Genomic DNA, 12,711 nt, shown 5'->3' with positions numbered 1-12,711 from the left:
CAGGGGAAGGGTGGACAATGATGTCCCAGCATGACACTATTACCTGCTCAGGGCCCTGGAAGCAGATCTTACAGGTCGGAGGACTGGGAGTATCTCCGCTCTCTACACTCTCCGAGTCCGTGCTGCTGTCTGCCCCAGAAGATGCTCCTCCGCCAACACACACCGACTCCTGTCCGTCCTCCTCCTTCTTCTCCGGCTCTTGTTTATCTTCATCCCCCGGCTCATCCTCCGGCTTGTCACCCCGCATCCCGCTATCCAGCTCCAATGTGATCGTTGTGGCCGGCTGTGTGACACCAGAGAGCGGTGCGGGGTCACTGTGTGTCCGGCTCCATCACTGGGGGAGGCAGCAAATCATCTGATGAGACATGAGCGGGGGGAGGAGCCTCACTGACACTCTACACTCTCTACACACCGCTCAGATCACTCATCGTACATCACCTATGTGTATACAGCTATGTATACTCTACACATCGTACATCACCTATGTGTATACAGCTATGTATACTCTACACATCGTACATCAACTATGTGTATACAGCTATGTATACTCTACACATCGTACATCACCTATGTGTATACAGCTATGTGTACTCTACACATCGCTCATCGTACATCACCTATGTGTATACAGCTATGTGTACTCTACACATCGCTCATCGTACATCACCTATGTGTATACAGCTATGTGTACTCTACACATCGCTCATCGTACATCACCTATGTGTATACAGCTATGTGTACTCTACACATCGCTCATCGTACATCACCTATGTGTATACAGCTATGTGTACTCTACACATCGCTCATCGTACATCACCTATGTGTATACAGCTATGTGTACTCTACACATCTCTCATCGTACATCACCTATGTGTATACAGCTATGTGTACTCTACACATCGCTCATCGTACATCACCTATGTGTATACAGCTATGTGTACTCTACACATCGTACATCACCTATGTGTATACAGCTATGTGTACTCTACACATCGCTCATCGTACATCACCTATGTGTATACAGCTATGTGTACTCTACACATCGCTCATCGTACATCACCTATGTGTATACAGCTATGTGTACTCTACACATCGCTCATCGTACATCACCTATGTGTATACAGCTATGTGTACTCTACACATCGCTCATCGTACATCACCTATGTGTATACAGCTATGTGTACTCTACACATCGCTCATCGTACATCACCTATGTGTATACAGCTATGTATACTCTACACATCGCTCATCGTACATCACCTATGTGTATACAGCTATGTGTACTCTACACATTGCTCATCGCACATCACCTATGTGTATACAGCTATGTGTACTCTACACATCGTACATCACCTATGTGTATACAGCTATGTGTACTCTACACATCGCTCATCGTACATCACCTATGTGTATACAGCTATGTATACTCTACACATCGCTCATCGTACATCACCTATGTGTATACAGCTATGTGTACTCTACACATCGCTCATCGTACATCACCTATGTGTATACAGCTATGTGTACTCTACACATCGCTCATCGTACATCACCTATGTATATACAGCTATGTGTACTCTACACATCGCTCATCGTACATCACCTATGTGTATACAGCTATGTGTACTCTACACATCGCTCATCGTACATCACCTATGTGTATACAGCTATGTGTACTCTACACATCGCTCATCGTACATCACCTATGTGTATACAGCTATGTGTACTCTACACATCGTACATCACCTATGTGTATACAGCTATGTGTACTCTACACATCGCTCATCGTACATCACCTATGTGTATACAGCTATGTGTACTCTACACATCGCTCATCGTACATCACCTATGTGTATACAGCTATGTGTACTCTACACATCGCTCATCGTACATCACCTATGTGTATACAGCTATGTGTACTCTACACATCGCTCATCGTACATCACCTATGTGTATACAGCTATGTGTACTCTACACATCGCTCATCGTACATCACCTATGTGTATACAGCTATGTGTACTCTACACATCGCTCATCGTACATCACCTATGTGTATACAGCTATGTGTACTCTACACATCGCTCATCGTACATCACCTATGTGTATACAGCTATGTGTACTCTACACATCGCTCATCGTACATCACCTATGTGTATACAGCTATGTGTACTCTACACATCGCTCATCGTACATCACCTATGTGTATACAGCTATGTGTACTCTACACATCGCTCATCGTACATCACCTATGTGTATACAGCTATGTGTACTCTACACATCGCTCATCGTACATCACCTATGTGTATACAGCTATGTGTACTCTACACATCGCTCATCGTACATCACCTATGTGTATACAGCTATGTGTACTCTACACATCGCTCATCGTACATCACCTATGTGTATACAGCTATGTGTACTCTACACATCGCTCATCGTACATCACCTATGTGTATACAGCTATGTGTACTCTACACATCGCTCATCGTACATCACCTATGTGTATACAGCTATGTGTACTCTACACATCGCTCATCGTACATCACCTATGTGTATACAGCTATGTGTACTCTACACATCGCTCATCGTACATCACCTATGTGTATACAGCTATGTGTACTCTACACATCGCTCATCGTACATCACCTATGTGTATACAGCTATGTGTACTCTACACATCGCTCATCGTACATCACCTATGTGTATACAGCTATGTGTACTCTACACATCGCTCATCGTACATCACCTATGTGTATACAGCTATGTGTACTCTACACATCGCTCATCGTACATCACCTATGTGTATACAGCTATGTGTACTCTACACATCGCTCATCGTACATCACCTATGTGTATACAGCTATGTGTACTCTACACATCGCTCATCGTACATCACCTATGTGTATACAGCTATGTGTACTCTACACATCGCTCATCGTACATCACCTATGTGTATACAGCTATGTGTACTCTACACATCTCTCATCGTACATCACCTATGTGTATACAGCTATGTGTACTCTACACATCGCTCATCGTACATCACCTATGTGTATACAGCTATGTGTACTCTACACATCGTACATCACCTATGTGTATACAGCTATGTGTACTCTACACATCGCTCATCGTACATCACCTATGTGTATACAGCTATGTGTACTCTACACATCGCTCATCGTACATCACCTATGTGTATACAGCTATGTGTACTCTACACATCGCTCATCGTACATCACCTATGTGTATACAGCTATGTGTACTCTACACATCGCTCATCGTACATCACCTATGTGTATACAGCTATGTGTACTCTACACATCGCTCATCGTACATCACCTATGTGTATACAGCTATGTGTACTCTACACATCGCTCATCGTACATCACCTATGTGTATACAGCTATGTGTACTCTACACATTGCTCATCGCACATCACCTATGTGTATACAGCTATGTGTACTCTACACATCGTACATCACCTATGTGTATACAGCTATGTGTACTCTACACATCGCTCATCGTACATCACCTATGTGTATACAGCTATGTATACTCTACACATCGCTCATCGTACATCACCTATGTGTATACAGCTATGTGTACTCTACACATCGCTCATCGTACATCACCTATGTGTATACAGCTATGTGTACTCTACACATCGCTCATCGTACATCACCTATGTGTATACAGCTATGTGTACTCTACACATCGCTCATCGTACATCACCTATGTGTATACAGCTATGTGTACTCTACACATCGCTCATCGTACATCACCTATGTGTATACAGCTATGTGTACTCTACACATCGCTCATCGTACATCACCTATGTGTATACAGCTATGTGTACTCTACACATCGTACATCACCTATGTGTATACAGCTATGTGTACTCTACACATCGCTCATCGTACATCACCTATGTGTATACAGCTATGTGTACTCTACACATCGCTCATCGTACATCACCTATGTGTATACAGCTATGTGTACTCTACACATCGCTCATCGTACATCACCTATGTGTATACAGCTATGTGTACTCTACACATCGCTCATCGTACATCACCTATGTGTATACAGCTATGTGTACTCTACACATCGCTCATCGTACATCACCTATGTGTATACAGCTATGTGTACTCTACACATCGCTCATCGTACATCACCTATGTGTATACAGCTATGTGTACTCTACACATCGCTCATCGTACATCACCTATGTGTATACAGCTATGTGTACTCTACACATCGCTCATCGTACATCACCTATGTGTATACAGCTATGTGTACTCTACACATCGCTCATCGTACATCACCTATGTGTATACAGCTATGTGTACTCTACACATCGCTCATCGTACATCACCTATGTGTATACAGCTATGTGTACTCTACACATCGCTCATCGTACATCACCTATGTGTATACAGCTATGTGTACTCTACACATCGCTCATCGTACATCACCTATGTGTATACAGCTATGTGTACTCTACACATCGCTCATCGTACATCACCTATGTGTATACAGCTATGTGTACTCTACACATCGCTCATCGTACATCACCTATGTGTATACAGCTATGTGTACTCTACACATCGCTCATCGTACATCACCTATGTGTATACAGCTATGTGTACTCTACACATCGCTCATCGTACATCACCTATGTGTATACAGCTATGTGTACTCTACACATCGCTCATCGTACATCACCTATGTGTATACAGCTATGTGTACTCTACACATCGCTCATCGTACATCACCTATGTGTATACAGCTATGTGTACTCTACACATCGCTCATCGTACATCACCTATGTGTATACAGCTATGTGTACTCTACACATCGCTCATCGTACATCACCTATGTGTATACAGCTATGTGTACTCTACACATCGCTCATCGTACATCACCTATGTGTATACAGCTATGTGTACTCTACACATCTCTCATCGTACATCACCTATGTGTATACAGCTATGTGTACTCTACACATCGCTCATCGTACATCACCTATGTGTATACAGCTATGTGTACTCTACACATCGTACATCACCTATGTGTATACAGCTATGTGTACTCTACACATCGCTCATCGTACATCACCTATGTGTATACAGCTATGTGTACTCTACACATCGCTCATCGTACATCACCTATGTGTATACAGCTATGTGTACTCTACACATCGCTCATCGTACATCACCTATGTGTATACAGCTATGTGTACTCTACACATCGCTCATCGTACATCACCTATGTGTATACAGCTATGTGTACTCTACACATCGCTCATCGTACATCACCTATGTGTATACAGCTATGTGTACTCTACACATCGCTCATCGTACATCACCTATGTGTATACAGCTATGTGTACTCTACACATTGCTCATCGCACATCACCTATGTGTATACAGCTATGTGTACTCTACACATCGTACATCACCTATGTGTATACAGCTATGTGTACTCTACACATCGCTCATCGTACATCACCTATGTGTATACAGCTATGTATACTCTACACATCGCTCATCGTACATCACCTATGTGTATACAGCTATGTGTACTCTACACATCGCTCATCGTACATCACCTATGTGTATACAGCTATGTGTACTCTACACATCGCTCATCGTACATCACCTATGTGTATACAGCTATGTGTACTCTACACATCGCTCATCGTACATCACCTATGTGTATACAGCTATGTGTACTCTACACATCGCTCATCGTACATCACCTATGTGTATACAACTATGTGTACTCTACACATCGCTCATCGTACATCACCTATGTGTATACAGCTATGTGTACTCTACACATCGTACATCACCTATGTGTATACAGCTATGTGTACTCTACACATCGCTCATCGTACATCACCTATGTGTATACAGCTATGTGTACTCTACACATCGCTCATCGTACATCACCTATGTGTATACAGCTATGTGTACTCTACACATCGCTCATCGTACATCACCTATGTGTATACAGCTATGTGTACTCTACACATCGCTCATCGTACATCACCTATGTGTATACAGCTATGTGTACTCTACACATCGCTCATCGTACATCACCTATGTGTATACAGCTATGTGTACTCTACACATCGCTCATCGTACATCACCTATGTGTATACAGCTATGTGTACTCTACACATCGCTCATCGTACATCACCTATGTGTATACAGCTATGTGTACTCTACACATCGCTCATCGTACATCACCTATGTGTATACAGCTATGTGTACTCTACACATCGCTCATCGTACATCACCTATGTGTATACAGCTATGTGTACTCTACACATCGCTCATCGTACATCACCTATGTGTATACAGCTATGTGTACTCTACACATCGCTCATCGTACATCACCTATGTGTATACAGCTATGTGTACTCTACACATCGCTCATCGTACATCACCTATGTGTATACAGCTATGTGTACTCTACACATCGCTCATCGTACATCACCTATGTGTATACAGCTATGTGTACTCTACACATCGCTCATCGTACATCACCTATGTGTATACAGCTATGTGTACTCTACACATCGCTCATCGTACATCACCTATGTGTATACAGCTATGTGTACTCTACACATCGCTCATCGTACATCACCTATGTGTATACAGCTATGTGTACTCTACACATCGCTCATCGTACATCACCTATGTGTATACAGCTATGTGTACTCTACACATCGCTCATCGTACATCACCTATGTGTATACAGCTATGTGTACTCTACACATCGCTCATCGTACATCACCTATGTGTATACAGCTATGTGTACTCTACACATCGTACATCACCTATGTGTATACAGCTATGTGTACTCTACACATCGCTCATCGTACATCACCTATGTGTATACAGCTATGTGTACTCTACACATCGCTCATCGTACATCACCTATGTGTATACAGCTATGTGTACTCTACACATCGCTCATCGTACATCACCTATGTGTATACAGCTATGTGTACTCTACACATCGCTCATCGTACATCACCTATGTGTATACAGCTATGTGTACTCTACACATCGCTCATCGTACATCACCTATGTGTATACAGCTATGTATACTCTACACATCGCTCATCGTACATCACCTATGTGTATACAGCTATGTGTACTCTACACATTGCTCATCGCACATCACCTATGTGTATACAGCTATGTGTACTCTACACATCGTACATCACCTATGTGTATACAGCTATGTGTACTCTACACATCGCTCATCGTACATCACCTATGTGTATACAGCTATGTATACTCTACACATCGCTCATCGTACATCACCTATGTGTATACAGCTATGTGTACTCTACACATCGCTCATCGTACATCACCTATGTGTATACAGCTATGTGTACTCTACACATCGCTCATCGTACATCACCTATGTGTATACAGCTATGTGTACTCTACACATCGCTCATCGTACATCACCTATGTGTATACAGCTATGTGTACTCTACACATCGCTCATCGTACATCACCTATGTGTATACAGCTATGTGTACTCTACACATTGCTCATCGTACATCACCTATGTGTATACAGCTATGTGTACTCTACACATCGTACATCACCTATGTGTATACAGCTATGTGTACTCTACACATCGCTCATCGTACATCACCTATGTGTATACAGCTATGTGTACTCTACACATCGCTCATCGTACATCACCTATGTGTATACAGCTATGTGTACTCTACACATCGCTCATCGTACATCACCTATGTGTATACAGCTATGTGTACTCTACACATCGCTCATCGTACATCACCTATGTGTATACAGCTATGTGTACTCTACACATCGCTCATCGTACATCACCTATGTGTATACAGCTATGTGTACTCTACACATCGCTCATCGTACATCACCTATGTGTATACAGCTATGTGTACTCTACACATCGCTCATCGTACATCACCTATGTGTATACAGCTATGTGTACTCAGCTATGTGTACTCTACACATCGCACATCACCTATGTGTATACAGCTATGTGTACTCTACACATCGCTCATCGTACATCACCTATGTGTATACAGCTATGTATACTCTACACATCGCTCATCGTACATCACCTTTGTGTATACAGCTATGTATACTCTACTCATCGTACATCACCTATGTGTATACAGCTATGTATACTCTACTCATCGTACATCACCTATGTGTATACAGCTATGTATACTCTACTTATCGTACATCACCTATGTGTATACAGCTATGTATACTCTACACATCGCTCATCCTACATCACCTATGTGTATACAGCTATGTATACTCTACACATCGCTCATCCTACATCACCTATGTGTATACAGCTATGTATACTCTACACATTGCTCATCGTACATCACCTATGTGTATACAGCTATGTATACTCTACACATCACTCATCGTACATCACCTATATGTATACAGCTATGTATACTCTACACATCGCTCATCGTACATCACCCTCCACCTATGTGTATACAGCTATGTATACTCTACACATCACCCATCGTACATCACCCTCCACCTATGTGTATACAGCTATGTATACTCTACACATTACTCATCGTACATCACTTATGTGTATACAGCTATGTATACTCTACACACTGCTCATCATACATCACCCTCCACCTATGTGTATACAGCTTTGTATACTCTACACATCACTCATCGTACATCACCCTCCACCTATGTGTATACAGCTATGTATACTCTACACATCACCCATCGTACATCACCTATGTGTATACAGCTATGTATACTCTACACATCACCCATCGTACATCACCTATGTGTATACAGCTATGTATACTCTACACATCACCCATCGTACATCACCCTCCACCTATGTGTATACAGCTATGTATACTCTACACATCGCTCATCGTACATCACCTATGTGTATACAGCTATGTGTACTCTACACATCGCTCATCGTACATCACCTATGTGTATACAGCTATGTGTACTCTACACATCGCTCATCGTACATCACCTATGTGTATACAGCTATGTGTACTCTACACATCGCTCATCGTACATCACCTATGTGTATACAGCTATGTGTACTCTACACATCGCTCATCGTACATCACCTATGTGTATACAGCTATGTGTACTCTACACATTGCTCATCGTACATCACCTATGTGTATACAGCTATGTGTACTCTACACATCGTACATCACCTATGTGTATACAGCTATGTGTACTCTACACATCGCTCATCGTACATCACCTATGTGTATACAGCTATGTGTACTCTACACATCGCTCATCGTACATCACCTATGTGTATACAGCTATGTGTACTCTACACATCGCTCATCGTACATCACCTATGTGTATACAGCTATGTGTACTCTACACATCGCTCATCGTACATCACCTATGTGTATACAGCTATGTGTACTCTACACATCGCTCATCGTACATCACCTATGTGTATACAGCTATGTGTACTCTACACATCGCTCATCGTACATCACCTATGTGTATACAGCTATGTGTACTCAGCTATGTGTACTCTACACATCGCACATCACCTATGTGTATACAGCTATGTGTACTCTACACATCGCTCATCGTACATCACCTATGTGTATACAGCTATGTATACTCTACACATCGCTCATCGTACATCACCTTTGTGTATACAGCTATGTATACTCTACTCATCGTACATCACCTATGTGTATACAGCTATGTATACTCTACTCATCGTACATCACCTATGTGTATACAGCTATGTATACTCTACTCATCGTACATCACCTATGGGTATACAGCTATGTATACTCTACACATCGCTCATCCTACATCACCTATGTGTATACAGCTATGTATACTCTACACATCGCTCATCCTACATCACCTATGTGTATACAGCTATGTATACTCTACACATTGCTCATCGTACATCACCTATGTGTATACAGCTATGTATACTCTACACATCACTCATCGTACATCACCTATATGTATACAGCTATGTATACTCTACACATCGCTCATCGTACATCACCCTCCACCTATGTGTATACAGCTATGTATACTCTACACATCACCCATCGTACATCACCCTCCACCTATGTGTATACAGCTATGTATACTCTACACATTACTCATCGTACATCACTTATGTGTATACAGCTATGTATACTCTACACACTGCTCATCATACATCACCCTCCACCTATGTGTATACAGCTTTGTATACTCTACACATCACTCATCGTACATCACCCTCCACCTATGTGTATACAGCTATGTATACTCTACACATCACCCATCGTACATCACCTATGTGTATACAGCTATGTATACTCTACACATCACCCATCGTACATCACCTATGTGTATACAGCTATGTATACTCTACACATCACCCATCGTACATCACCCTCCACCTATGTGTATACAGCTATGTATACTCTACACATCACTCATCGTACATCACCTATGTGTATACAGCTATGTATACTCTACACATCACTCATCGTACATCACCTATGTGTATACAGCTATGTATACGCTACACATCACTCATCGTACATCACCTATGTGTATACAGCTATGTATACTCTACACATCACCCATCGTACATCACCCTCCACCTATGTGTATACAGCTATGTATCCTATCCTCCATACACCACTCACATCACTCTCATCATAGATCACCCTCCACCTATGTATATACAGCCAGTCTGTATCCTCTCCTCTCCACACTCTACATACCACTCACATCATAGATCACCCTCTACACCTATGTATATACAGCTACAGTGGGGACGGAAAGTATTCAGACCACCTTAGATTTTTCACTCTTTGTTATATTGCAGCCATTTGTTAAAATCATTTAAGTACATTTTTTTTCCTCATTAATGTACACACAGCAACCCACATTGACAGAAAAACACAGAATTGTTGACATTTTTGCAGAGCTATTAAAAAAGAAAAACTGAAATATCACATGGTCCTAAGTATTGAGACCCTTTGCTCAGTATTTAGTAGAAGCACTCTTTTGATCTAATACAGCCATGAGTCTTTTTGGGAAAGATGCAACAAGTTTTTCACACCTGGATTTGGGGATCCTCTGCCATTCCTCCTTGCAGATCCTCTCTAGTTCTGTCAGGTTGGATGGTAAACGTTGGTGGACAGCCATCTCTCTCTTTATCTCTACAGAGATGCTCAATTGGGTTTAAGTCAGGGCTCTGGCTGGGCCATTCAAGAACAGTCACGGAGTTGTTGTGAAGCCATTCCTTCATTATTTTAACTCTGTGCTTAGGGTCATTGTCTTGTTGGAAGGTAAACCTTTGGCCCAGTCTGAGGTCCTGAGCACTCTGGAGAAGGTTTTCATCCAGGATATCCCTGTACTTTGCCGCATTCATCTTTCCCTCGCTTGCAACCAGTCATCCTGTCCCTGCAGCTGAAAAACACCCCACAGCATGATGCTGCCACCACCATGCTTCACTGTTGGCACTGTATTGGACAGGTGATGAGCAGTGCCTGGTTTTCTCCACACATACCGCTTAGAATTAAGGCCAAAAAGTTCTATCTTGGTCTCCTCAGACCAAAGAATCTTATTTCTCACCATCTTGGAGTCCTTTAGGTGTTTTTTTTAGCAAACTCCATGCAGGCTTTCATGTGTCTTGCACTGAGGAGAGGCTTCCATCGGGCCACTCTGCCAAAAAGCCCCGAATGGTGGATGGCTGCAGTGATGGTTGACTTTCTACAACTTTCTCCCATCTCCTGACTGCATCTCTGGAGCTCAGCCACAGTGATCTTTGGGTTCTTCTTTACCTCTCTCACCAAGGCTCATCTCCCCTGATAGCTCAGTTTGGCCAGACGGCCAGCTCTAGGAAGGGTTCTGGTCGTCCCAAACGTCTTCCATTTAAGGATTATGGAGGCCACTGTGCTCTTAGGAACCTTAAATGCAGCAGAATTTTTTTTGTAACCTTGGCCAGATCTGTGCCTTGCCACAATTCTGTCTCTGAGCTCTTCAGGCAGTTCCTTTGACCTCATGATTCTCATTTGCTCTGACATGCACTGTGAGCTGTAAGGTCTTATATAGACAGGTGTGTGGCTTTCCTAATCAAGTCCAATCAGTATAATCAAACACAGCTGGACTCAAATGAAGGTGCAGAACCATCTCAAGGATGATCAGAAGAAATGGACAGCACCTGAGTTAAATATATGAGTGTCACCGCAAAGGGTCTGAATACTTAGGACCATGTGATATTTCAGTTTTTCTTTTTTATTAAATCTACAAAAATGTCAACAATTCTGTGTTTTTCTGTCAATATGGGGTGCTATGTGTACATTAATGAGGAAAAAATGAACTTAAATGATTTTAGCAAGTGGCTGCAATATAACAAAGAGTGAAAAATGTAAGGGGGTCTGAATACTTTCCATCCCCACTGTATGTACTGCCAGCCTGTATCCTCTCAACACCCCACTCACAGCACTCTCATCATAGATCACCCTCTACACCTACAGTGGGGCAAAAAAGTATTTAGTCATCCACCAATTGTGCAAGTTCTCCCACTTAAAAAGATGAGAGGCCTGTAATTGTCATCATAGGTATACCTCAACAATGAGAGACAAAGTGTGGAAACAAATCCAGACAATCACATTGTCTGATTTTTGAA

The 12,711-nt window shown here is 42.1% G+C and overlaps 1 protein-coding gene across 2 annotated transcripts in view; it reads right to left on the bottom strand.

The window, feature by feature from the left end:
- Nucleotides 1-12,711, bottom strand: part of MARCHF11 (membrane associated ring-CH-type finger 11) — a 205,822-nt gene that overhangs the window by 139,329 nt on the left and 53,782 nt on the right. Inside the window, exon 1 of one of the 2 annotated variants that reach the window (XM_073632698.1) lies at nt 44-369. The exons of the other annotated variant lie outside the window; for it this stretch is intronic. Within the exon in view, the coding sequence (XP_073488799.1) occupies nt 44-247 (204 nt within the window). The 5' untranslated portion in view covers nt 248-369. Of the gene's footprint in view, nt 1-43; nt 370-12,711 lie in introns of those variants that run through there. 2 annotated transcript variants of the gene reach the window in all.

The sequence above is a fragment of the Aquarana catesbeiana genome, linkage group LG05, assembly GCF_042186555.1.
Source record: "Aquarana catesbeiana isolate 2022-GZ linkage group LG05, ASM4218655v1, whole genome shotgun sequence".
NCBI lineage: Eukaryota > Metazoa > Chordata > Amphibia > Anura > Ranidae > Aquarana > Aquarana catesbeiana.
This window is presented reverse-complemented; position numbering and strand designations above follow the sequence as displayed.